General features: G+C 38.9%; 1 protein-coding gene across 4 annotated transcripts in view; it reads right to left on the bottom strand.

The window, feature by feature from the left end:
- The window catches only part of usp36 (ubiquitin specific peptidase 36), an 87,081-nt gene that overhangs the window by 36,459 nt on the left and 23,153 nt on the right, over positions 1-27,469 (bottom strand). For all 4 annotated transcript variants that reach the window (XM_063074551.1, XM_063074553.1, XM_063074554.1 and 1 more), the window contains 7 exons: positions 19,232-19,493; positions 17,939-18,157; positions 5,898-6,008; positions 4,217-4,319; positions 3,657-3,724; positions 961-1,031; positions 112-194 (listed from right to left, as the gene is read on the bottom strand). In XM_063074551.1, coding sequence (XP_062930621.1) covers positions 112-194; positions 961-1,031; positions 3,657-3,724; positions 4,217-4,319; positions 5,898-6,008; positions 17,939-18,157; positions 19,232-19,484 — 908 coding nt within the window. In that variant the 5' untranslated portion in view covers positions 19,485-19,493. The remainder of the gene's footprint in view (positions 1-111; positions 195-960; positions 1,032-3,656; positions 3,725-4,216; positions 4,320-5,897; positions 6,009-17,938; positions 18,158-19,231; positions 19,494-27,469) is intronic.

The raw sequence follows: 27,469 nt of genomic DNA, 5'->3' as shown, positions 1-27,469 counted from the left end.
ATCATGGTACCTTCCTGATCAACACAGGTTAAACAGTTACTCAATGAGCTTTCCTACTTTCCGAATTCACAAATGTTAAACACGACTTAACACATTTTTATAAACACTTACTTTGCACACATGTAAGCATTCTCCCCACTGAGAAAATCAGGTTTCACAAAGAGTTCAAGAGCTCGGACAATGTTGGGTGCTTGCTGGAAGACAATGCAGAGTGGTCAGACCAAAAAGGAAATGCTGAATAGGTATTTATTAAAAAATATATAACTCTACTTAATGTACACTAACAAAAATTGCTAATCATACAAGATACCTTCATAATATTCAAATGTATTTCAAATAACCCTCTCTGGCCATGCATTTGGCATAGTGTAGTGGAAAGCCAGAAAGGGTTATTTGAAATACATTTGGATATTATGAAGGTATCTTGTATGATTAGCAATTTACATCAGTGTTGGGTAACTGAAACTCATCCAATGGAATTCATAGACCTATCCTAAAAAAGAGATCTGATCTACTGAATAAAAATTCACTCCTGTGAAATTTAAGTCAAAAAAATTATTTTGAACTTTCTTTGACGTATGTACAGATGTTACGGCTTAAATGTTAGGGAAAATTAAGATGTGGATTATTTTATTTAAAGGCACAGTGTGGTAATGGGCCCTTCTGGCATAACGAGCCCGCAATACCCAATTATACCTATGTGACCAATTAACCTAATAACCCATACATCACTTATTTAAACATGTTAAAACTAAAAACAATCAAGGCAGACCGACAAGACATTAAGAAGACATCACTCTGATGACGCCCATACAGAATAATAACTCCATTGAAGATTAACATTCATACTGAAGTTTACATTCCATCTTTTGGTGCAACTCAAACAGGACCCACACATGTGCTTCTATATTCAGATCATTTTTCAAAATTAACATTAATCCTTCAGAAAGATCCACTTACCCTTATTTCAAGAGCAATATCCAAATAAGGATCGTATGTATCCGATACACTCTTGCACATGGAACACTTAACTTTGGATGCAGAAAGTGAAGAGATTGAAATAAAAACATAAAAATACAGTAATAATTAATGGACATTTGATACCGAATGTGGAAACCCTCCCCCACTTGCCCTTTGGCCTCAAATCACCATTGGTAGAATTATAGTGTGACATCAGCTGCCAAAGTCTATGATGTAGCTTTCAGTTTCTGGGAATCCCTTCAAATGATGACTAATACTGAAAAGTGCACTTAGTCTGAAATACAACTTGTACTTCAAATGATCAATTCACACCTGTACATTATTCATACACATCTCACTATGCAGAGCAATGCAAGGCAATTAACTCATTCTCAATCCCTTCTCTTGAAAAGGAAATGCTTTATTTTTTTAAAAATGTATCTTTTAACATTAGTAAGCTCACTGAAGGTAAATGATGATATTTTTGATGGAAGTCTTGGCTGTGATGGAGCATAGAACACAGAATAGTACAGCACAGGAGCAGGTTCATCGGTCCAGAATGTTCTGCCAAACCAGCTAAAAAGTAAAACAAAAACACCCAAAAAACTAATCCCTACTACATACACAGTATTCATATCTCTCCATCCTCCTCACATTCATGTTCCCATCTAAATATCTCTTAAAAGCCTCTAATGTATTTGCCAGGCATCTACCAGTCTCAAGTAAAAAAAACTTACCTCTCACATCCTCTTTGAAACTGCCCCTCCTCACATTCAACCCACGCGTATTGGACACTTCTACCATGGAAAACAGACACCTACTGTCTACTCTATCAATGCCTCTCATAAACTTATAAATCTCCTCTCAGCCTGAGCCGCTCCAAAGAAAACAACCCAAGTTTATCCAGCCTCTCACGATAGCTCTAAACCAGGCAGCATCCTGGTAAACCTCTTCTGCACCCTTTCCAAAGCCTCAACATCCTTCCTATAGTGAGGCAACCAGAACTATATGCAACACTCCAGATGTGGCTTAACCAGAGTTTTATAAAGTTGCAAATTAACCTCTTGACTTTTGAACTCAGTGCCTCAACTAATAAAAGCAAGCATTCCAAGAGCTTTCTTAGCCATCCTATCAACCTGTGCAGCTACTTTCAATCATCTTAAAATTTTAAGATAAAACACGACATATGTACTGCTTTTTTATAAATACAAAGGTTGTCTAACTTTAAATTCTACAAGAGGTGAATCTTACTCATTAGGATTGAAGGAAGACCAACAACAATATTTTCAAAGTCATGAATTCACTGCTTGAAAGAGCGATGGGGGCAGAAAGTCACTAATAGTTAAAGCACTTCATGTACCATAAATCTACAAAATCATGGACCACTTCTGGAAAGCTAGGTTTGTTTCAGCAAGGCACCTGCAGTCAGCATGGTTACAATACACTCAGTGGCCACTTTGTTAAGCACCTCTTGTACCTAATAAAGTGACCGCTGAGTGTGTGTACTTGTCTTCTTCTGCTACTGTAGCCCATCAACTTCAAGGTTCCATGCTCTTCTGTGCACCACTGTTGTAACATGTGGTTATTGGAGTTCCTGTCACCTTTCTGGCAATTTGAACCAGTCTGGCCATTGTCCTCTGACCTCTCTCATCAACAAGATATTTTCCCCACAGAACTGCCGCCCATTGGCTGTTTTTTTTTGTTTCTCACTCCATTCTCTGTAAACTCCAGAGACCGTTGTGTGTGAAAAATCCCAGGAGATCAGCAGTTTCTGAGATACTCAAACCACCCTGTTTGGTACCAACTATCATTCCACAGTCAAAGTCGCTTAGATCACATTTCCTCTCCATTCCGATATTTGGTCTGAACGTCTTGACCATATCTGCATGCTTTTATGCACTGAGTTGCTACCACATGATTGGCTGATTAGGTGTTTATATTAATGTGTGTACCTAAGAAAGTGGCCGCTGAGTGTAGGTCCAATGGCCTCCCTTGTTCTATAACTTCAAATGATCAATGTTTTCTAGCTAAAGTACGAGGAGAGATTTGCTTTCCCTGGAGCAAAAGGAACCTGATGGGTTACCCGAGTGAACAATATAATCAAATAAACTCTACTTGGGCTTCTAGTGGGACACCTGGCTGGAAGCCCAAGAAGAGTTTATTCATCATCTATGCTGGGAAAGCACAAGGTCCTTTTGTTTGAAGAACATAAAATTTTGAGAGCCGGATCCATGGTAGTTAGTAAGAATGTCTTACCCAAGGTAGGGATATCAAAAACAAAAACGCAGATGTCTGAAGTGAAGGGAAAGGGCTTTAACGGAGATCTGAGGGAATTTATTATTGTATGCATTTAGACAGGCAGATGAATAAACAAAGCACATAAAGATATGGAACTGAAGCAGGCAACTGGGATTCATATTCAGACTGAGATTCACCTTCAGATTTATCATATGTACATCAAAACATACAGTGAAATGCGTCATTTGCATTAACAACCTACACATCTCAGAAAATTATTAGAATTATCAGAAAATCTCAGAATTAAATTTAAGAAAAGCTTCTGCAGTTGGGCAATAAAGTCAACATAGATACAGTGGGCTGACAGGCCTCTTTGATTTTATCTCTTTATGACATTGCTCAAGTTCCCAGATTACTATTACATAAAGAATCCATTAACACTTTTTCAATGAACTTACCACGTGATCTAAGGTATCCGCCAAAGATCTGATGAACTAATGAAGTAGCTTGTGTTTGTCGATCCAGCCTTCAGGGTTTGTAAACGATTGGGGAGGGGGAAAAGACGGGTTGGAGGAAGAGAGAGACACTATTACACTCAGTTGGTGGATTATACTGAAGAAACATTGTTCACATAAAAGTAGAATTAACTCCATTTCACTGTAATCCAGGGGAGACAGAAGTACTCAGTAATTCAGCTGACTGTCCACTTGGTGAATTAAGAAAATAAATGTTTCAAAATAACTACATTTTAATTACACTGTGTAATGTTGGGCCCCAGATCGGAAAGTCATTTCACAAATCCTGCCTGCCTAATTCGGTACCAAATTGAGTCTCAGTTGGCACTAAAAAAACACACACACATCTGTCAAATTGCTTCCTTCCGCTCCATGCACAGATTTTATCCATGAAAGTACTAGCATGATGCAAGGGGAAAAACAATTTTCTTTTAATAAGCAGGCACTTTGTTTACATCCTCACCAGTTGTTCTCAAATCAACAATATGCAAAAATTAACATACTTGGTGTAGCTGTTGAGACAAGCCTTCTGCATTGCATCAATGGTGTATCTTAAAAATTCATGTGCATCTTCTTGATTCCCAAATCGAAAATGTCTTGCTATTTCTGTAATTAATATTAATCATAGGAACATGAGGCAAAAAAAAATTCACATCATACAAGTAGAATTCTAATACATTCTCACCATTGTTGGGGTATATTCTGGAGTTATGGTATATAATTTAAACAACAGCTAGTCTTCAGATATGAATGCAGATTGCAGATTAAATTTAAAATGCAGCCCTGAATAAAGAATCTTCCCAGAGCTGCAGACTGGCGTTGATTGCAAACCTGGAAACATCCATTCACCTGAAGTACCTGCATATGCCACTGCAGAGCTAGTGGAATTAACATTCATCATGGAGGTCCTGAGTGTTGGTATGAAGATGGAGATGTTTGAAAATTATATGTAATTCAAAGAAAGCATTGTAGATTAATTGTAACTGTAGAATTGTTGTGCTGTTACCTTTGATCTTTAGCATATAAAAATATCATGTAATATTCTAAAGGAGTTTCTAAGGTAAGGACATGTTCGGCACAGCTTTGTGGGCCAAAGGGCCTGTATTATGCTGTAGGTTTTCTATGTTTCTATGGGTCAGGTGGGCTTCTTTCAAGAGTGTCTCAAGTATGATGACTACTACTCGTTCTGCTGAATAAAGGCTTCTATATCCACTAGCTTCAGTGTCTCTCCAATGAATTTGTTCACAATCACAACCACCATAAAATGTGACAGGCATTTCTACTTTCTGACTCAGATTTATCACGTGTATAATCGAAACATACAATGAAACTTGTTGCTTGTGTTAACAATCAGCACATCCAAGGACGGGGGCAGCACGCAAGTATTGCCACAGGTTAGCTTTGTCTACTTTGGTCACATTTCTATTATTCTCATAATAACATGATCTGAAGAAAATGGCCTTTGGAAAGATCTTCCAAATACATTCTGGGAAGGATGCTTCAAACAATTAGCTACAACTGTGGGTGGTGGCGGATGAGTGGTGTTGGGATTAGACTGAACCAATGTTTCATACATAGTTACTTTGCATTTTAATCAAACTTAAACAATACTGGAAGATATGAGGGATTAATTTCATAATTTGAGTCTTGTGGTTTAGCAGGAAGAATACAAATAAAATTGTAGCAGCACATTAATCCAGTAAATTCACTACTTTACAAAGTTTCCCTCAAAAGTTATTGAGACTTGGTCAATTGAAAACAAAGGAATTTATTTCTCCAAGGAATAAGTATGAATTATTATAGAACCAAGGCTGATAGGTGGAGTTAAGTGCAGGTCTGTGCATATCTCACAAACAAGAGAAAATCTGCAGATGCTGGAAATCTAAGCAACATCCGAGTGTGTGTGTTGACCTGCATTATCTATTTGAATATCAGAACAGGATTGAAAGGCTAATTGGCCTACTCCTGGTCCTCAAGTCAAAAATGTTGTCATTAGTTCCTAAACAGCAAATTAATACCATAATAAAACATTGTAAGTCAAAGTACAGCAAGATTTTTAGTTAAAATGAAAGTACTGTACATGTTGTAACAGATTGGAATGAATGGAATTTTAATAAGGTCTTTAATAAAATGAAATGTCAAAACACTTAATACACCAACATCCGGAGAAAAACTACAACTTACTTTTTAATTCACGAATGAATGACAACGGCTTGATAGCATTTCCACTATTGGCAAAGGCCTGTATCAGATGGTTCTGCATGATGCAGATCATACAAAACCCAGCCTGAGTACCTGTCAAAAAACAACACACATTTACACATGAAATGCAAGTTCAAAAACCCCACTGTTAGCTGTTTCATTGATAAATATCACAGTTAAATAAAAAAGATAAGTTCATAAAGGTCAATACTTGGTTAGAAATAAACTAATAAAAAGAAACCCAACAACTGGACTGAATATGTTCCAATAACAAACTGCATCTTGCATAAAATACATCCAAGAGGTTTTCCACGAGCAGGGAATTGGGAATGAAAACAGAACATGGTGGAAGAACTCAGCAAGTAAGGCAGCATCCAGGAACAGAGTAATAGTTAATGTTTTAATTCGATGACCTTCATCACAAGTGGAAGGGCAAGAAAACAAATTTGTTTTAAGCTGCAGACCGGGGGGGGGGGGAGAAAACAGAAGTATGAGATAGGTGCAGGTCAAAGTTGTCAAGACAGCATTACTTTAAATACTGGCAATTAGGCCACAGGCTATAAGGCACAGGAGCAGAATTAAGCCATTTGGCCCATCTGGTCTGCCTCATCATTCTACAATGGCTAATTTATTATCTCTCTCAACCCCATTCTCCTGCCAAGTAACCTTTGATACTTTGACTAAACAAGAACCTATCAATGTCTACTTTAAATATACCCAATGACTTGGCTTCCACAGCTATCTGTGGCAAAGGATTCCATAGGTTCACAACCCTTGGGTGAAAGAAATTACTCTTTTTCTGTTCCATTCTGAGGCTGTGCCCTTGGGTTCAAAATTCCCCCACTGTAGGAAACACCCTCTCCACACCCACACTATCTAGGCCTTTCAATATTTGATAGGTTTCAAAGAGATTCCCCCTCATTCTTTTAAACTCCAATGAGTACAGGCCCAGAGCCAGTAACACTTCTCATACGTTAACTTTTTCATTCCTGGGATTATTCCAGTGAACTTCTTCTGGACCCTCTCCAAAGACAGCACATCCCGTTTTTAGAGATAGAAAGAAATAAATAAATACGTGTGGAGGAATGTGTGTCTATGAAAACCTATTGTACATTCCCAAACCAAAAGCCGTGGATTGACCAGGAGGTATACCATCTGCTGAGGGCCAGATCTGTGGCATTCAAGTCTGGCAACCCAGGTCTGCATAGGAAAACCAGGTATGACTTGCAGAGGGCTATTTCAAGGGCAAAGAGACAATTCCAAGCAAGGTTGTAGGCGACATTGGATGCAGGACAACTCTGGCAGGGATTACAAGACATTACTTCCTACAAAGTGAAACTCAATAGCATGAATGGCAGCGATGCTTCACTAGCAGATGAGCTCAATGCCTTCTATGCCCACTTTGAAAGGGAGAACATAACTACAGCTGTGCAGATCCCTGCTGCACCCTATGACCCTGTGATCTCTGTCTCAGAGGCTGATGTTAGGCTGTCTTTAAGGAGAGTGAACCCTCACAAGGCAGCAGGCCCTGATGGAGTACCTGGTAAGGCTCTGAAAACTTGTGCCCAACAACTGGCGGGGATATTCATGGACATTTTCAACATCTCACTGCTATGGTCGGAAGTTCCCACCTACTTCAAAAAGGCAACAATTATACCAGTGCCCAAGAGTACTGTGAACTGCCTTAATCACTATCACCCAGTAGTACTCACATCCACAGTGATGAAATGCTTTGAGAGGTTAGCCATGACTAGACTGTACTCCTGCATCAGTAAGGAACTGGACCCACTGCAATTTGCCTATCGCCACAATAGGTCAACGGCAGATGCAATCTTAATGGCTCTTCACACAGCCGTAGACAATACAAACACCAATGTCAGGATGCTGTTTGTTGACTATAGCTCAGTGTTTAATGCCATTACTCCCACAATCCTGATTGGTAAGTTACAGAACCTGGGTCTCTGTACTTCCCTCTGCAATTGGATCTGGAAGATCACAATCTGTGCGGATTGACGATAATATCTCCTCCTTGCTGACAATCAATACTGGCGCACATCAGGTGTGTGTGCTTAGTCCACTGCTCTACTCTCTATATACCTACGACTGTGTAGATGGGCATAGCTCAAATGCCATTTATAAATTTGCTGATGATACAGCCTCTGTTGGTAGAACCTCAGATGGAGATGAGAGGGCGTACAGGAGCAAGATATACCAGCTGGTTGAGTGGTATTGCAGCTACAACCTTGCATTCAATGTCACTAAAATGAAAGAGTTGATTGTGAATTTCAGGAAGGATAAGACAAGGGAACATGAACCAATCCTCAGAGGGATCAGAAGTGGAGAGAGTGGGCAGTTTCAAGTTCCTGAGTGACAAGATCTCTTAGGATCTAACCTGGTCCCAACATACTGATGCAGCTATAAAGGAGGCAAGACAGTGGCTATATTTCATTAAGATTTTGGAGACATTTGGTTTATCAACTCAAACACTCAAACTTCTAGAGACGTGCTATGGAGAGCATTCCGACAGGCTGCATCATTGTCTTGGCCGGCAGGGGATGGGGAGGCGGTGCTATTGCACAGGACCAAAAGAAGCTGTGGAAAGTCAAAATTAGTCAACTCCATCTTGGGTATGAGCCTCTGCAGTACCTAAGACTTCAAGGAGTGGTGCCTCAGGAAGGTGATATCCATTATTGACCCCCATCACCCAGGGTACATCCTCTTCTCATTGTTACCGTCAGGAAGGAGATACAGAAGCCTGAAGGCACACACTCAGTGATTCAGGAACAGCCTCTGCCATAGGATTCCTAAATGGACATTGAACTCATTAACACTATTTCTGTGTTTGCACCATTTTTAATCTATTCAATATACATGTATATACTTACTATACTTTATTTACTTATTTTTCCCTTACTATATTATCTTGTATTACATTGAACTGCTGCTACTAAGTTGAAAAATTTCACGACACAGGCTGGTGATAATAAACTTAATTCTGATTCTGCATAACCAGAAACACCGGTGATGGAAAAAAACCTAGTTTACCAATAGTATTGCTGCTCTTGAAATTAGTATTGAGTTCAAAGTGTTCAGATGGAAAACAAGGTGCTGGTCTTCAAGCTTACATTGTCAGTGCTGGAACGGTGTAGAACACCAAAGAGGCAGGAGTATGAGGGGGACAGAGAATTACATTAACAGGCAATGGAAGCACAGTCAGGTTTACTAACTAAAGTTCAAAGTAAATTTATTATCGCCATATACCACCCTGAAATTCATTACATTAGCTCTATTTCTTCACTGCACACAGTCTCATCAACTTCACCAGATTTTACCACTTGCTATAAGCTAGGTGCAATCTACAGTAGCTAATTATCCTATCCTATCCTACCAACCTGCACTTCTGTGAAATATGGGAGAAACTGTTCACAGAGAGAAAGTGACAACTTCACACAAGCAACACTAAAGGTCAGAATCAAACCCAGGTTACTAGAACTGAGAGGTAGTTAGATTATTACTGCATCACTGTGTCACCCATCAATGTTTCTTTTTAAAACAGAAGTAGTGGGAGGTAGGGAGATTAAGGAGCAAGTTCAAGCAGGATGATAAATGTTTAAACTAGAACATCTTTGGAAATAAGAAAGCCAATGGCAATTCTCTTTTCTCCCTCTTGCATTATATCCATCCCTATGCCAAGTCACAAGATACAATAAAATAGCTGGTCTTTGAAAACAGGATGCAAGCTGTTGAAGGATGCACTGTACAAATTATTTGGGTTTTATACTTGGTTCAGTGATTTTTTATTTGCTCATACCATTGGTGAAAATCAAGTACTTTCAGTCACGAAAGAAGAACCAAATGCGTCTCTTCCAGTTCCAATTAAATTGATCATGATACACATTAGAAGCTGCCCCTTTGATACCTGAGTTTTTAACAACATTGGGCTTTATTCACATCACAAACGAGCACATGAACCCAAAATTCAAGATATGACTGATCAGTCCATGCACAATAGATGCAATTTGCGAGTACAGAGGATTCCAGTTAATTGGCCCATCGGTTAATTGTGGCAGCTGCTTATTCGGAACAACACTAATCGAGAAAGGGATCCCCTTTGTCTATATGAGACACCATGCAGTTTAATTGGGACAGGAAACTGGTGCTGAACAGCTCCTAACTAACATCAGTCGCGTGCTCTGTGTGGCCATCAGACCACTACACCGTGCTTACAGCAAACAATTTTTAAATAGCCTCAGCTGCATGTGCTTATGTTACGCTATCCATTTGGAATGACAGATGCCAATTCAAAAAGCAGTGATTTTTGACATTTTGTTTTTTTATTTTGACTTTGGAATATCACAACACTACTTCATGCAGGAAGGCAATGAAGACAGTCAACTATCACTGATTTTGTTCACTTTCAGTCAAAAGAACATGGCAGTTTACACGGGAAGAATTGCTGTGTCGATAACTATTAGACCATAAGACATAGGAGCAGAATTTGGCCGTTCAGCCCATCATAGCTGATCCCAGATCCCACTCACCCCCATACACCAGCCACCTTGCCGTTAAACAAGGAATGAATACAGTTTTATAGTTCTGCAGTAATATTGGTAGTGTTCTAATTTGTTCTGTATTTCATTTAAATAGATTATTTGTTAATTAGTTAAATGGTAGTTTACCTTTTTTGATATCTTTTTAACAATTTCCACGAATTTTTGGCTATTGGGGCCAATGTGTCCCAATAACCAGAATCCACTGTATATTCTTGGGTGCTCTCTAAACCACTTGCTATCATACAGGTATAGAGTAAAAGAAAAAAAGATCCTTGGTCTGTTTCAATTTGTGTCTTTTTGTTATTATCAGCTAGATTTAAGTCAAGGAAAATGGCTGACGGATAAGATTCACTTCATTTGTCACTTACATTGAAACATACAGTGAAATGAGTCGTTTAATAAAAAGAGTTAAAAAGAAAGAAAGAAAGAAAGAAAGAAAGGAATCATTTGCGTCGAATCAAATTGAGGATTATGCTGGAGTCAAAACCAGTAATAACAGCTGGCACTGTAAAGTGATTTTGCTAACCACTATCCAACCATGGCACCCCACAAACAAGCAAAAAGAAAAGATTCAGTAATTAATCAAACAGCATTAGAAACAGGGCTGAGGTTTCTGCTGCAAGGAATGCTGAGAGAAGCAAAGGATAAACAACTGCAGTGATAAAAGTAAGTAATCTGGTCACCATGAATATGCAAGAAGCGACACTCAGGTCAGGACAAACACAGTAACAGCACTGCAGAGCTTTGATTGCTCAGACCAGAAGCAAGATGTCAAGAGAACTAGTTTGCTATGACTTCTCAACATAAAAGGTGTATTATCAAGAACAATTGTAAACTCAATGTTCAATTGAAAGGGCATTTATCCAAGACATCATGTTCCACAGTGGTAAGCAGTACAACAACTTGGAAGTGATCCTGGGAATGACAAATGATGAGATGAAGCAGCTGAGCATTATCAATAAGCACAATCCATACCGGCACCTTGCCAATGGGCAAATTCACCATTTATTTAACCAGTACTTAAATAATGGAAATTCTATAATTAGTGTAAAGCTATTATTGCCAGGCCATAGGATTTTCAAAGAGAGATGAAATTGGCATTTCAGAAAGATACACTTGCACCCTGAATCACTGGAATTTAGTTACTTTCCCCAAGCAGCACAGGAGATCAACCCTTCTACTCACTAACCCACTCCACCACCACTACTTTATCAATTCTTGTCAGTCATCTTACGTACAGACACTCCTGCACCTAGCGTCACCTTATATACATACAATCTATGCATATAAGCTATCTTATGTTTATTGTGTGTTTTTAAAAAAAAATTGTGTTCTTTATATAATTGTATTTTTTGGTGCTGCATCAGACTTGGAAGCAGAGAAACAATTATTTTGTTCTCCTTTAAACTAGGGTAATAAATCTTGAATTACAGTAGCTCAATCTAATTTAGAAATAACAAAACTCTGTCAAATTCAAAGTGAGGTGGTGAGATAGGTGGGGAGGAGCTTGACAGGATACACGTGCCTTTCCTGTTGCAGAGTACAAGGATCTATCAAGTCTGCTGTGTGGCAACAACAGCTGCTTCTACAAAACCAAGAGCAAGTATCATTAGAGCAGCACAAAACCCAAAATAAAAACAGCCATATGGTGCTGGAATTTCGCAGCGTTCAAGCAATACTCAATTTCATTATCACAAACAACAAAATGCAAAATCCTACAATGTTCCCCAGGTTTTTTGCCACCAAGCCCTGCAAGTACATTTCCAATGAGATGATTCATACGGCGAGCACACAATAAGAACAGTTATCGAGTCCAAGAGAGCAAAATATTTTTCCAATGATTTATCAACATGTATGGAATTTTATACTCGAATAAAATCTGCTGATACAGAAACATTTTGAAATCTACCCCTGTACAGCAGTCTAACGTCACTTACTAATTAGATCATCTCTTTCTGAAATAAAAGGAATCACTTTTATTTCATGCAGATCTAAAGCAATTCATCATTAATATTAATTCTTCAAATGGGAAACTAAATATTATCCCTCTATGTTTGAAAATATCAAACTCATTTGCTTTTCAGTTTTTTTGAGGAATTAAGATGGTTTCCCACCCAAATTACAATGGATTTAGCCAGACATGGTTAAGACAAAAGCTGTCCTCCAGAGAACTAATGAGACATGTAGATGGAATAGGAAGAGTTAATAGTTTTACCTGTATCCTCCCCAAGGTGTTTCGTTATATGATACAGCTAATATATTCCAGTTTCAGAAACAGCTATACGGTGACAGAAACTGTAATATAATTGCAATTTTATCTTCTATCTGCATGGGCACCATTAAAAAGTAAAGTAATTTTCTTCATTCCTCTCAGATATTTTAGGAATATTACAAGATACTGCAGCATAGTGTTAGGTTAGCAGAGGCCTGTACTATTTGATCTGAAGATGACACCCAACCTCAGGAGTTGGGAAGTTTATAGTGAGGCAATTAAAAATCAATCCGGAGGAAAAAAATCAGTAATGTAATTGTCACAATACACCAGCGTGTCCTGAGTTCACCAACAATTTTCAAGGAAGGAATTTAATTCCTCGGACAGTCTGGCCTACACATGACCCCAAACTCACGGCAGTAGTCTTGAACGTTATTCAGTTCTAAGTCAGTTTATTGTAGCCTCACCACTAGCAGACTGAATATGTGAGTAAATATTCATTCATTCCATTGTACATCATCTTCCCACAACAATCCTAAAATCCACCCAGTACAGCATTGGTAACCTAAACATTTCTAGGTTATCACTTCTGTTAATTTGACTTGAAAGCTGTTTACCAAATCATTTCTAAAATAACACTTGTTCCAACTTGTACTTCCAACTCCACTTATCCACTTATAATTCAAATACCTCAATGACATGATACAGATGCCTCATAATTGGAAATTTGCAAGTTTCAGGTACTTATTGCTTAATGTTAATGCCTTTAATGCTCAAACGCCTCAACAAGGTCTTCCCTCAGATGCTTTCTTTCCATATTAGCTTTTTCCATCTACTTTTAAGTTAAGATCCCAAACAAGAAAACCATGCCAGGGCATGTTTCTCTACACTGCTGCGCTCGCCCACTGGCAGCCAAAACAGGACACAGTATTCCCAGTATGTTGGAGAACAACCTCCCTTGTGCTCTAGCTAAGTGATTTTGGAAACTGTTATCCTGCACTGTTTCAGCATTTAATGTCACATTGGATATAGACAAAAACACAGGAAATATTAAAAGATTACTGGTCTAGGACTTAAATCCATTTTTATAACTATAATTCAAATCATTAAATACTTTTCTTCATGAAGGATTTCAATTGAACCAGGTGACCTTTGGCAATTCTTTTCTCAATTTTGAACAACCTTCAGTTAATGAAGTGCTTCCTGATTTCACCCACACAGCCTGTTTCTAATTATAACATGATGCCTCCTTCTCACTAACTGCTCTTTCAATCTTTTAAGAAGGTCCTTTTCAAGATCACTCCCTCAACTTTCAGAATGCAAGGGAATGAAAGCAAAAAGATTCTTGTAACCTTTCTTTTCTGCTTAAACATTTAAGCACCCATCCTTCATGTAATTCTGTACTGTACTCTTTCCAAGGTCAATGATTCCCAGCTGAAGCACAGTATCAAAACCAGTATCTTCACTGAATTCAACCAAGGCTCTGAAATACATGGCCCCTCTGAAGATGGACAGAAATCACACTGTGAATCAGGGAGCTGTACAACAGAAAGGATAGCTTGGAGTATTGTCTTCAGTCCTCATTTCAGAAAGGATGTGAAAGCTTTGGAGAGCATTCAGATGTAATTTCCCAGGATGTTGCCTGGATGAGAGAGCATGTCTTATGAGGAAAGTTTGAGCAAGTTAGGACTTTTCTCTTTGGAGTATAAGAGAATGAGAGAGAGATGACTTGATAGAGAGGTAGAAGATGACAAAAGGCAGAGATTGAATGGATAGCCAGAGCCATTTCCCCAGGGTGGCAATGACCAATACGGGGAGGTATCATTTTAAAGTGATTGGAGGATGTATAGGGAGAACATCAGAGGTAGGTTTTTAATCTACACAGAGAGTGGTAAGTGTAGGGAACCGGGGTGCTGGTAGATGCAGCTAAGTTAAGGGCATGTAAGAAACCGTCAGACAGATACATGGAAGAAAGAAAAATAGAGGGCTATGTGGGAGGGAAGGTTAGATTGATCTACGAGTAGGTTGAACAGTCAGCACACTATCATCAGCCTGGTCTATGCTGTACTGTCCTGTGATGTGCAGCAGAGAGTTACCAGAATGTTTTGTGGATTGGAGACTTCAGTTATGGGGGAAGAGATTGGATACGCTGGGTTGTTCTACCTGGAGTGAAGGAGGCTGAGGGGTGATCTGAAAGAAGTATACTAGATTATGTAATCACTGACAAGAGCTGGTGGAGGCAAATGCAGTCATTACATTTATCAGGAATTTAGGCAAGCTTTTGAATAGTGTATATTTAATTGCTTGAATTTAAATTTTCCACTGATGCAGCAGGATTTGAAGTTTTGCCACTGGATCTATAATATAAGCACAATCATACACTTAGTGGCCTTTTTATTAGGTACTCCTGTATACCTGCTCGTTAATACAAATAGCTAGTCAACCAACCATGGAGCAGCAACTCAATACATAAAAGCATGGAGACATGGTCAAGAGGTTCAGCTGTTCCTCAGACCAAACATAAGACTGGGGAAGAAATGTGATCTAAATGACAATGACCATGGAATAATTGTTGGTTCCAGACGGGGTGGTTTGAGTATCTCAGAAACTGCTGATCCCTAGGATTTTCACACACAACAGTCTCAGGAGTTTACAGTGAATTGTGTGATAAACAAAAAAAAACTCTAGCAAATGGTAGTTTTTGTTCATGAGAACAGTCAGGAGGGTGGCCTGACTGATTCAATCTGACAGGGAGGCGACAGTAGTTCAACTAACCAGCGTTAAAACAGTGGTGTGTAGAAGAGCAGCTCTGAACACACAACACATCGAACCTTGAAGTGGATGGGCTACGGCAGTAGAAGACCATGAAGATACACACAAGTAGCCTCTTTATTAGGTACAGAGGCAATTAATAAATCGGCCACTGAGCCAGATGTGGTGGAGGCAAATACAGTAATTACCTTTAAGCAGCGTTTAGGCAAGCTTTTAAATAAGCGTATATTTAATTGTTTAAATTTAAATCCTTCAGCTGTTGCAGAAGGAGTTGAGATTTTGACTCCGGATCAATAATACATGCATATGTATATATGCTAAGATTCCTTTCAAATATCTATTTAAATACTTGGAATTTGTGTTGAATGCAGCACCTCCTATACAAACACTCCATGAATTTCATTTTAAATGCATCCCTTATCTTATGAGCCCAGTTCCATTCCAATACTGTGATTCCTCATCAAATTCGACTATGGGAAATGGTAACATCAGAAGTTATACCATGGCAAAGTAAATAATGACAAGTTTTGTTCCAAAGACAGATATGGTGCAGATTCTTCTGCAACATATCTCAGAGTAATAGAACTGCACTAGCTTCTGATGATGAGCACAGCAAAATGTGCAGTGATTTATAGCCTGCTCATTATGGTGAGCAAGGTTAAACAAAACTCATATTCACACAAAAAAAAACAGCTGCAGGAAGGCTGACAATTTTCTTCTGCTTTCTAGGTCAGAAATCTGAAAGAGCTTTGAACATCTATGAAATAGCTTAGTTTTAATAGGCAGCACAGGAAATAACAGAGCAAGACAGATGAAAAAAAATTGGTCGTGTATTATCTAGCACAAAAAAAAATTGCGCTCTGAGTGAATACTGCAATGTGCATCTGACATTTTATACACAGCTTTCACGTGAATGGTCTGAGCAATATGCATTTGCTTCACCACAATTTAAAGAGTTTAGCTTCATTTGTTATATGCACAGCAAAACAAACAGAGAAGTGCATTTTTTGTGTCAAATTGAATCAGTGAGGGTTGTGCTGGGAACCCCAACAAGTGTCGCCACATTTCTGGCACCAATATGACGTGCCCATAACTCTCTAACCCAAAACATATGTACGTCTTTGGAATGTGGGAGGAAAACTGGAGCACCTGGAGGAAATCTGTATGGTCATGGGGAGAACGTACAAACTCCTTACAGCCAGCAGTGGGAATTGAACCCCGACTGATGATTAGGTGCTACCATGCCGCCCAATGCCACAGGGACCATGGTGTCCAACTGAAAACAAATGAACTTGTCTGGGGAATCACGCAGGCATCAATTTACATCTCAAAAACTGTACTCTACGGCAATTTTGTGCCCAATTAAACAAAGATCAAATTAAAAGAGGGCACCAAATCAGGATTAAGGCAATATGTGATTTAATCTTATCAAGAGAAAACATTTGAATATGACAATGATGTTTTTAAATTATCTGCAATAGCATTTGCACGAGGATGATTATTTTGTGAACAGCAGTTCATTAGCAGGGTCACTAATAATTTAAAATTTTGTACAAATTATGGGATTATAGTTAAAGATAAATATAGTTAACTGATTATCACAATGCTGTCTTATTAAAGAGTACTGTGTGCAAACTGTTTCCTGGATTCCAGTAGTGACAGCAGTTCTAAAGAATTCAATTGAAAATTAAATATTTGGCATGTTTTGATGGGGTGAAGGACATTATATAAATGCATTTTTTTTTCTTTATCAGCAGCAGGCAGTAGCTTACTTTAATAATTGATTTGCAGGTGTTATTTTCATCGCAGTCAGGTCTTGTAAGGGCAGCACATAGCCTGCAGCTGACTGCACCAGAGTGCTCCAAAAGCTTCCTGAGCTGGTTAAGTGGCAATAAAATTAAACCTTTCATGACTCACCAAGGAATATAACTCGGTACGTTTTAAAGCCCCCACAATCCAAATACAGTGATCCTTAATGCAAAAACTAGAACATCAATACTGAAAATATTTCTGAATGTGAAGATGTGAAAAGTTCTCTCCCTCCTCACTGCTCCTCCCACAGTGCACCCGTTAACTCCAACACTGGGAACACAGCCCATATTCTGGGGCTGACACCTCCATAATAAACCTCGAGTAATCTATCAACCATTTCAATCTTTGTCTACTTTACAGTGACATGACTGTCTTTCATAAAAGATTTCAGGAAGAAGCAGTTCGATTGCCAAAAACAGAATTGATTTAAACTCGGTCCTTGATTTTTTTCCCCCAGGATGCTGCAGAGAGGGTAGGTTCTTGATTAGTCGGGGCACCAAAGATTACGGGAAGGAAGGATAATGAGGTTGAGACGGATAATAAATCAGCCACAATGAAATGGCAGAGCACACTCGATGGGCCCAATGGCCGAATTCTACTCTTATGTCTTACGGTCTAATGTAACTACCAGAAATGCATAATAATTTCAAAAAATCTCAAATGCAGCAACTTACATGTCTTACTGTGCTCTTTCGATAGGAGGTAATTGGCCAGCGGTGGTGTATAAGTCAAGCATTGTATAGTGGAGTTCAGGAAGCAGGTATTCCCAAGATTGTGCAATCCAGCTCCAACTCTGTACACACGCACCCATTTCATGGACAGCTTTTCCATAGGAAATAAAATTTTCTGAGGTGCCGGGATGCCGTCATTTGGAATGCTGCTTGTTTCATAAACTTGAATATAAAAACAAACAGGATTTTTGGGTACCAGCTAAGAGAAAAACTAAACCGTTAATAAAATGCTTTACAGTTCCACTACTTCAGGTTTACATTTACAGACACCTGAGCTGACATAAAAGTTGTGCTAGAACCAATTAGGAGCTGTGGCAATAATTCTAAACATTGAAGTGACATTTTTGTTTTAATACATATCCAAGCTTAAATCACTTCTTGAAAAGTACTAAACTGTGTTTTACTAAAGTATTCAAATCAGGTTACTTTCCCCCCTTTAACATTATGTCCAAAATTTGAAACTAAAATCCAGTTTCTAAACAGGTCCACAGAAATCGACATTGCCTGGTAGCTTTAAAATTTCAAGTAGATGTTACAAAATAAGGAAAAGTACATGCATAATTAACATCTGATCTTTTAATCACAGGACTGAAAATATGTTAAATTAACGTTCAATGGTTTATAAGACACAAGTCTTTGTCAGCAGCTACTTACAGCAGGAAACTTAAACACTGCTGAACAAAAGCTACTGCAAAAGGTTTGTTTCACTGTTACAGCATTTTTTATGTCAGAACATTTGAGATCACAATTGCAGAAATAATGCTATCCATTCACAATAACTTTCTGAATCTGGCTTTTACTGCAGGATTTAGCCATGATGTTGGCTTTTCATGGCCCACTCAGAAAATACTATCATACAATTAAAATCGAGTACACAGGAGCTAAGGCACTGAAATCGGCCATTCACACAAACAAGTCCAAGCCTCACAAGCCTGCCACCTTTCTTCATTTAACACATCACCTCTCACTCACCTCCATGCTGACTCAGACATATTTTAAGAGTCCGCCTTGCAGGCAAAGTTCAAAGTAATTTTATTATCAGAGTACATACATGTCATCATGTACAATCCTGAGATTCATTTTGTTGCAGGCAGTTCTGGCATTTAGATATTTTAACTCAGATTTGCAAAGAGTTAAGTTACCATAAATATCAAGTGTTCCCAAAATGGAGCTAATCACTATATTCATTGAACTTTGGAATGCAATCACTAATAAATGCTGTTCAGAGTGGCTTACCTTGTTTCTTTGTTGGGGCAGAACAAACATTTTGCTCACCAGTAGCCCCTTCAGGTTTTGGGTTCAAAATGACATATTTGCTCTTCAGTGAGTCTAGCTGGTAGGAGAAGCTCTTGCTGGCAGGCTCAAATTCAATTTTCTGAAGAAGAACCTTCTTAGCTGAAGCTGCCAGCAGTTTGTTGAGGTCACCTTCGTCAGCAGAATCTTTTCGTCCGGGCTTCAGTGCTTCTTTCAATTTGTCTACTATAGGCATGGTGCATCACTGAAAGGCAAAAATGCAACAATCTAATTCATCTTCTGCCGGCAGCACACTGAACTAATCAATACAAGAATTATCTCAGTCAAACAGCAGCAGTATGATAAACCAAACCCATCACAACAAGTTTACTAAAATAAGTGAACTTGGATTTGGAAAACTAATCATTCCAACAGTGGTTACATATTTAAGCTACAGTTTCCAAAGATGGAAATGTTTACTTTTTAGGTAGAACCAAGGATAGCTCAACTTAACCCTGAGTTTTGTAAATCTCTATCAAAACGAAGTTAAGACAAAAATTCTCCAAACGATACAACCGATGAACAATTGTAGAAGTAAAACACATTCCATTCAAATGTCTGCAACCATAAAATACTTTAAGATACTTTAGTTTTCCTCTTCTGAAAGAAAAAAAACAGATCTGATCCCCCAATTGTGGTTTAATCAAACAGGAATTCTAATCTTCTGTTTATATAGAAAGCAAAAGATATTCTACCTCCTCTACATAAATTTCTAGGAACTCAGCAGACAGCAAAGTATTACTGTCCATAATTTATGCAAAGGCTGCAGATAGATGTTAATTTTCTTGTCCATTTTGGTTAGTTCCTGATAATTAACCAAAATGTTTATTGTGCATTTTATTTTCCCACTGCAATTCAAAATACGTTTTCCTGAAGACAGACAAATGAATTGCAATTATCAAGAATCATCCACTGGAATTAAGACCTGGAAAAATCATTTAATTATGAGCTGATAAATGGCCAGGAACACAAAGACTTGAACAATTTAGGGGCTAGTATCACATGCAAGTCAAAGCTCAAAGTAAATTTTATTCTCAGAGTACACATATTTCACCATATACAACCCCGAGATTCATTTTCCTGTGGGCATACTCAGCAAATCTATAGAATAGTAGCTATAACAGGATCATTGAAAGATCAACCAGTGTAGAAGACAACAAATTGTGTAAATGCAAATACAAATAAATAGCAAAAAAATAAAGAGACATTGAAATAACAAGATAAAGAATCCGTAAAGTGAAATAATTGGTAGTGGGAACATCCCAATGATGGGCAAGTGAGCATAGATGTCCTCTTTTGTTCAGGAGCCTGATGGCTGTGGGGTAGTAATTGCTCTTGAACCTAGTGGTACGAGAGCTGAAACTCTTGTACCATCTATCTGATGGAGCAGCGAGAAAAAGAGCATGGCCTGTGTGGTGAGAATCTCTGATGATGGAGGCTGCTTTCTGATGACAGCATTTCACATAGGTGCTGGGCCGAATCCACTACCTTTTGTAGGATTTTCTGTTCAAAGACATTTCCATACCAAGCTATGGTGCAGCCAGTCAATACATTCTCCACTACACATTTATATAGATGTCTGTCAAAGCTTTGGATGTCATGGCATATCTCCACAGACTCCTACGGAAGTCACTCACCTCCAGATACCCCATGATCGTTCTGAGATGCAGGGTACAAGTTAGGAACACAATGGAATACCATTCAATTGCTTGGATGAGTGCAACCCCAGCAACTCTCAAGAAGCCAGGCAACATCTCGGACTAGAACCTCATCAGCCCCCTAACATATTCCACTTTCTCGGCTACTCATTACATATAATGGCTGGGTCTACAAAATGTACTGCAGCTGCTCAACCAGCTGCTTGACAGCACTTTCCAAACCCATGTCATTTATCATCAAGAACAGCAGCTGCAAGGGAACACGAGCACCTGCAGATTCCCCTCCAAGTTACACACCATCCAGGGTTCGAAACTGTCAGTTCTTTACTCTCAATAGGTCTGAATTCTCATATTCCCCAACCAACAGCAACTTGAGAGCACACTTATACAGGAAAACCAAAACACCCGTTTATCACCACCTTTTCAAGGACGATAAATGTTGACCTTTCCGGAGACACCCGTATTCCAAAAGTGAAGATCAGGTCTGTCTAATTAATGTACAGGCAACAACTGGGTTCAGTTTTTACACTGATTGTGTTAACAAGCCATAAAATACACCAAGAACACTCAATATAGTAACCAAACCTACACAGTATTGAAATGAATGCCATCAGAAGGACCAAGACTGATAAGAAAGAACAATTAAGGGTGAAGCGAGAGAGGAAAATGTACACAAGTTAGACTTCTGATTTTAATAATATTACGGAAGCCAAAGTCAAATTTATTGTCACAGGCACAGGTGTAGTGAAAATCTTACAACAGGCACAGACCATCATAAGCAGCATTCACAAGAAGATCTGACATAGATTGAACAATTTTTACTAGAAAGAAAACAATGAGAACAAAGGTTGCTCATATGTGTAGGCATGCCCATAATTTGGGTGTTCGTAACCCGGGAGCAGCTGGCACACATGTACTTAATCTCATTTGTCAATGATTAAATGAACCTTGGTATAGAATGCTGTAAAAAGCCAAACAAAAACATCAATCATAAAAGGTAAAACAAGTGTAGTATAATTAATTTTGATAGAAGAATTAATTTTTTCAGTACAATGAAAATAAGAATTAACACACCGTATCCAATTTGTAGTGATTTAGCTAATTTCATTCTCATTTACAGAAACACCATTGAAAACAGGCAATCTGGTTTCGCAGGGATTATATTCCAAAACTGACTTGAGCAAATATAGAAGAACCCATGAAAGAATGGCTAACTGTGAGGCAGAACTACAATTGATTTCTCAACAATTAACCAGTTTTGCAAATACATTGTTCATAATAACAAGTAGTTTAGCAAATGAAAGCAAAGGATCCCCTCCACGCATGCAATTATTGCTCATCCCTGTCTTGCATTTTATGCCCATCTTTTTCTTTTCTGTGATAATATTTTTTTCACTCCCACTTTTCTCCATATTTCTCTTCTTCCCTGGTCTGCATCTACATCAAACACATGTAGCATAGTGGTTATCACAATGCTTTACAGTATCAGTGTCCCAGGTTCAATTCCCGCCATGCTGCCTGTGAGGAGTTTGTATGTTTTCCCCAACACAGTGTGGGTTTCCTCCAAGTGCTCCAGTTCCCTTCCACAGTCCAAAAACATATCATTTGATAGGTTAATTGGTCACCATAAATTGCCCCGTGATTAGCTGAAGGTTAAGTCTGGGGTTGCTGGATGGTGCAGCTCAGAGAGCTGGAAGGGCTGATTCCGCTCTGTACACCCTATCCTCGTTATATGCGTCTTTAGACAATGCAGATTCACAATTATGCGAGGAACCTACCAACGTCTACCAACGTCTCGTTATATGCATCCAAAACTCAAAGTTATGCGAGGAGCACTGCTTTCCTACCAATACAAGTCACGTGCACATACCTCACAGTCTCATTGTTGGGACAAGAAGCATCGCTTTCTCGCCACTACAAGTCAGATGCGCGCACGCCTCACAATCTCTCTCCCGCCACTCTCGCATTGGTTTTGGCAAGGTGTGGATGCGCGATCTTAAACTTCTGTTGGTTTTACCTATGGTGCAGTGATTTTGCACTTGAAATATTTAACTATGCCTCCTAAGCATCCGATGTCATGTCCTGGGCCATCAGCCGAGCGGCAGAGAACCGCTTTAACACTTGAAAAAAAGTTGGAAGTTATAAACAGCGCAGCATCAGCTGAAGGTAACACAGCTCTGGGATGCTACTGCCAGGAACAGAATCTTGCCTCTAAAGTTCTTTTGTTGCTTGACAATGTGCCAGCCCATCCTAAACATTTGGACAGCATTCATCCTAACAGTGCATTTCCTGCCACTTAACACAACATCGCTGATTCAACCACTCGGACCAAGGTGTAATCCATTCAAGGTGTACATATTTTTTTTCACCTCGAACTCTCTCTCAGATGCTGCAAGCAACAGACAATTTTGAAAATCCTGAGAGATTACCAATGGTGAGGGAATGGTGAAAGTTGTAACACTTGGCACAAATGGCGATGGACATGGATCCACGTTTAGAACGGAGTCAGCATTTCAGTCATTCCCTGCCGTCAACCCTTCTTCCCTACAAGCATATTTAAAACAAAATGCTGCCAAGCAAACAACCCTCACCACTTTATTCAAATCGGTAACACCTTCTGCTGCCGGAAGTTCTAAGAGGTCTGCGAGTCTTCCTTCACCCCTTGCTGTGTTTGATGTGATCCTGACAACCACAAAACCATCCACCTTATCTATGTAAAGCTGCCCGACACCACAACAACAACCACTCATCTCCCAGAGCGAACACACCTGCCACTGTTGGTGAGTACTGTACACCTCGGATGTTAACTTTCTATGATTTATTACATTGAATATTACCTTAAATTGATGAAATACAATACAAATGTTGTCTTGTAGTACTGCTTTTGTGGTATTGGTATGAAAATGTGAATAAATTACAGATAAAACATACTTAGGAAGCCTTCTGGAATGAATCCCTATTTTCTCCATTTAAATAATTATTCAGATTATGCGATTTCACATCATGCATCAACTTCGAGGAATGTATCCCCCACATATAACGAGGATAGGGTGTATCTCAATAAATTAAAAACATATGAAAACCATATACTTCTGCATCAATTCCTGGCCTGGTAGTTACAGAAATTTAATAGCCGTTGGTTATATAGACTGGCAATTATGCAGTAGCATCTCTTAAATGTACCTGAATTACAGACTTCATGCCTCAGTACATTTACTCCTACCACAAAATCCCACCAGCGATGATTCATCAGCTTTCTGAAAATCAAATACCAATTCCAAAATAAAAATAATTCTGGCATACGTTAGCAAGTTTCATATCAACAGAGCACAGTTTTTGTTTGCTGGTGAAGGCCACAAAATAAAATTAATTTTTGATTTTCTATTGTAGAATGAATGTGGGTAACACAAGAATGAAAAATAGTATTTAAAAATATATTATCTCCTTGGTGACTGATAAAGTATTTGTACGTATTTTAATTTTGTTTTCAATATTAAACAAGGAAGCCAAATGTATCATTTACAGAGCCCAGCTTACTTTCTGCATCACATCTTCCAGTTCAGATTGTACACAAAAGAATGATTACAGGTATTTAACAAATACCAGCAAAGTGAGAACGTTCATCTGCCTAATCTGGAAAAGGACTCGATCAATATAAAAACTAGCAAAAAGGGGCCTCTTCTCAATACTCCAGATTCTTAGATCTAACAAAGTACATGCACTTCAGCAAACAAAAATGCCCAACACCTCTCAATGTTGCAGACATGTTGGGAGAAATTAAATACTTACACGTTAAGGTTTTATGAATTTCAGGACAAGTGACCAACTCCAAAAGCAGGCTTTCTCAGACCTAGCTTTTCTTAGGAAGAAATTCCTTCTCATCTCTGATCTGAGGCTGTGCCCTGTGGTCTTAGACTCTCCTACCACAAGAAAATCCCCTCCACATCCACTCTATCTAGGCCTTTCAATATCGAATAGGTTTCAATGGCTACTTATGGAAGACTGCTTGGTAGTGATGGTCTGAAGCAGGAGAAACGTCGCCCGATCTTTTCCACGGATGCTGCCCAACCTGCTGAGTTCCTCCAGTGTGTTGTGAGTGTTGCTTTGACCCCAGCATCTGCAGATTATTTTGTGTTTACGAAAAATCGTTGGAATTTACAACATTATACGGAGGTGACGAAACAGGATGAAAGAGGGGGATTGAAAATCTGGCTGGGTGGTGCCACAACAACCTCTCACTCAATGTCAGCAAGACCAGGGAGCTGATCACTGACTTCAGGAGGAGGAAACCAGAGGTCCATGAGCCAGTTCTCTTCAAGGGATCAGAAGGAGAGAGGGTTAGTAACTTAAAATTCTCAGTGTTATTACTTCAGAGGAATTGTCCTAGGCCCAGCATTCAAGTACAATTATGAATAAAGCGCGACAGTGCCTCTACTTTCTTAGGAGTTTGTGAATCTTCAACATAACATCTAAAATATTGACAAACTTCTATAGATATGTGCTGGAGAGTATATTGACTGGGTTCAATGCAACCTGGTATGGAAACACCAATATCCTTGAATTGAAAATCCTACAAAAGATAGTTGATATGGCCCAGTCCAGCACAGGTAAAGCCCTCCCCACTATTGAGCACAAGTATATTGGGCACTGTCGCAGGAAAGTATCATGAAGAATCTCCACCATCATGCTCTCTTCTTGCTGCTGCCATCAAAAACGTGGTACGGGAGGCTCAGGGACCACACCACCAGCTTTAGGAACAGTTATTACCCCTCAACCATCAGGCTCCTGAACCAGTGGGGTTAACTTCACTTGCCACATTACTGAACTGTTCCCACAACCTATAGATTTACTTTCAAGGATTCTTCATCTCACGTCTTTGATATTTATTGCTTACTTATTAATTTTTTTCCTCTCTTTTGTATTTGCACAATTTGTCATCTTATGCACATCGGTTGTTTATCCATCCGGCTGGGTGCAGTCTTTCACTGATAATATTGTGTTTCTTGGAGTCATTGTGTATACTCGCAAGAACATGAATCTTATATGCTGACATATATGTACTTTGATAATAAATTAATTTAAACATTTAGTAACTGTGCAAGTGAAAATGTAAGTTTCTAGCACTGCCCATAAATTGCCAAATTCACTGTTGATGTCCTTCCACTGGTAAAACTTTCCAATAATTACCCATCTTCAATGACAAATTTGTCAATGTGTTCACTGGTTATTTCACATTTCTTTCGAATATTTACAAAGGAACATGAAAGACTGCAGAATACCAAGGAAAGTAAGGCAATGGAACAGAGGGAGGGAGGGGAGGGGGAACATTGACTCAGACCATGAGAGGCCTGCGTCGGGGCATTTTCATGCCTTACAAGGCGCAGATTGGAAGTCTGCATGGGACACCACTCCTCGCACTCCTCGACGTTCCCTCCCTCCTGAACAGAACATTAAAAAAAATCAAATTACGTTTCAATGTGTGACATGAGCAGAGCTCAGTGACAACAAAGACAGCCACATCTTGAAAGATCCACATCATTGTTATTTTCTCAGTAAATCACCATGTGATAATGGCATGTCCTATGTATAAACGTCCCCAACAGCTTGCAAGCTGAGAAACTCCTATTTGCATAATGTACTAAAAATTGCATCATTAACTCCCATGTAAACAAACTGGATTCAAAAGGCAATTAAATGCCAGTAGCATTTTGTACTTGCATGCAAATTTACAAAACCATTGACAATATATCATCAGGCAAATTACATGTCAGAGGAATATTTTCAGGAGACTGGATTTGCGTTTTCCAGATATTTGAGTGCAAATCAGCCAATATTGAAGTTAAAAAAGATTAACTCTTTTAAAGTTAAGTAGTCTTAATTTCCTATCATTTTAAAATGGTCATGACAGAAGACCATGATAGCCCACGTCTCAAGACACAGCACATAATGATGATGATGGTGATGATGATGTCAATCTCTTACTAGCCCCTCCCACTTTCAAATCTCTTACTAGTTCTTCTTTCAGTTAGTCCTGACGAAGGGTCTCGGCCCGAAACGTAGACTGTACCTCTTCCTAGAGATGCTGCCTGGCCTGCTGCGTTCACCAGCAACTTTTGTGTGTGATGATGATGATGTCGTCTGACAGTGTTCTGTGCAGGTGGGGTAGTGAGTACTGGGAGCTCCCCATCCTGTCAACCACAAAATTCTGTATCGAAATTAGCTGCCATGCCATATATTACAAATGTGACTATATTCTTCAGACATTGTGATAGGCACTATGGAAATGCAAGTCCTTGCATTTTTTAAAAACACATAACTGTGTGCCTCAATTATTTGTGCTCCATTGCTAATTTTAATTGATTTCAGGTTCTGTTCTCAGGTCGAAGATAATTAATTTCTCACTCAGTTATCAAATATTCACTTATATACTAAAACATCAATACTTTGATAATCTTGCATAGGAATGAAATCATTCTAAACAGTGTCCTTTTAAGAGTGGAGACACTTTCGACAGAATGGTGAC

The sequence above is a fragment of the Mobula hypostoma genome, chromosome 22 (assembly GCF_963921235.1).
Source record: "Mobula hypostoma chromosome 22, sMobHyp1.1, whole genome shotgun sequence".
NCBI lineage: Eukaryota > Metazoa > Chordata > Chondrichthyes > Myliobatiformes > Myliobatidae > Mobula > Mobula hypostoma.
This window is presented reverse-complemented; position numbering and strand designations above follow the sequence as displayed.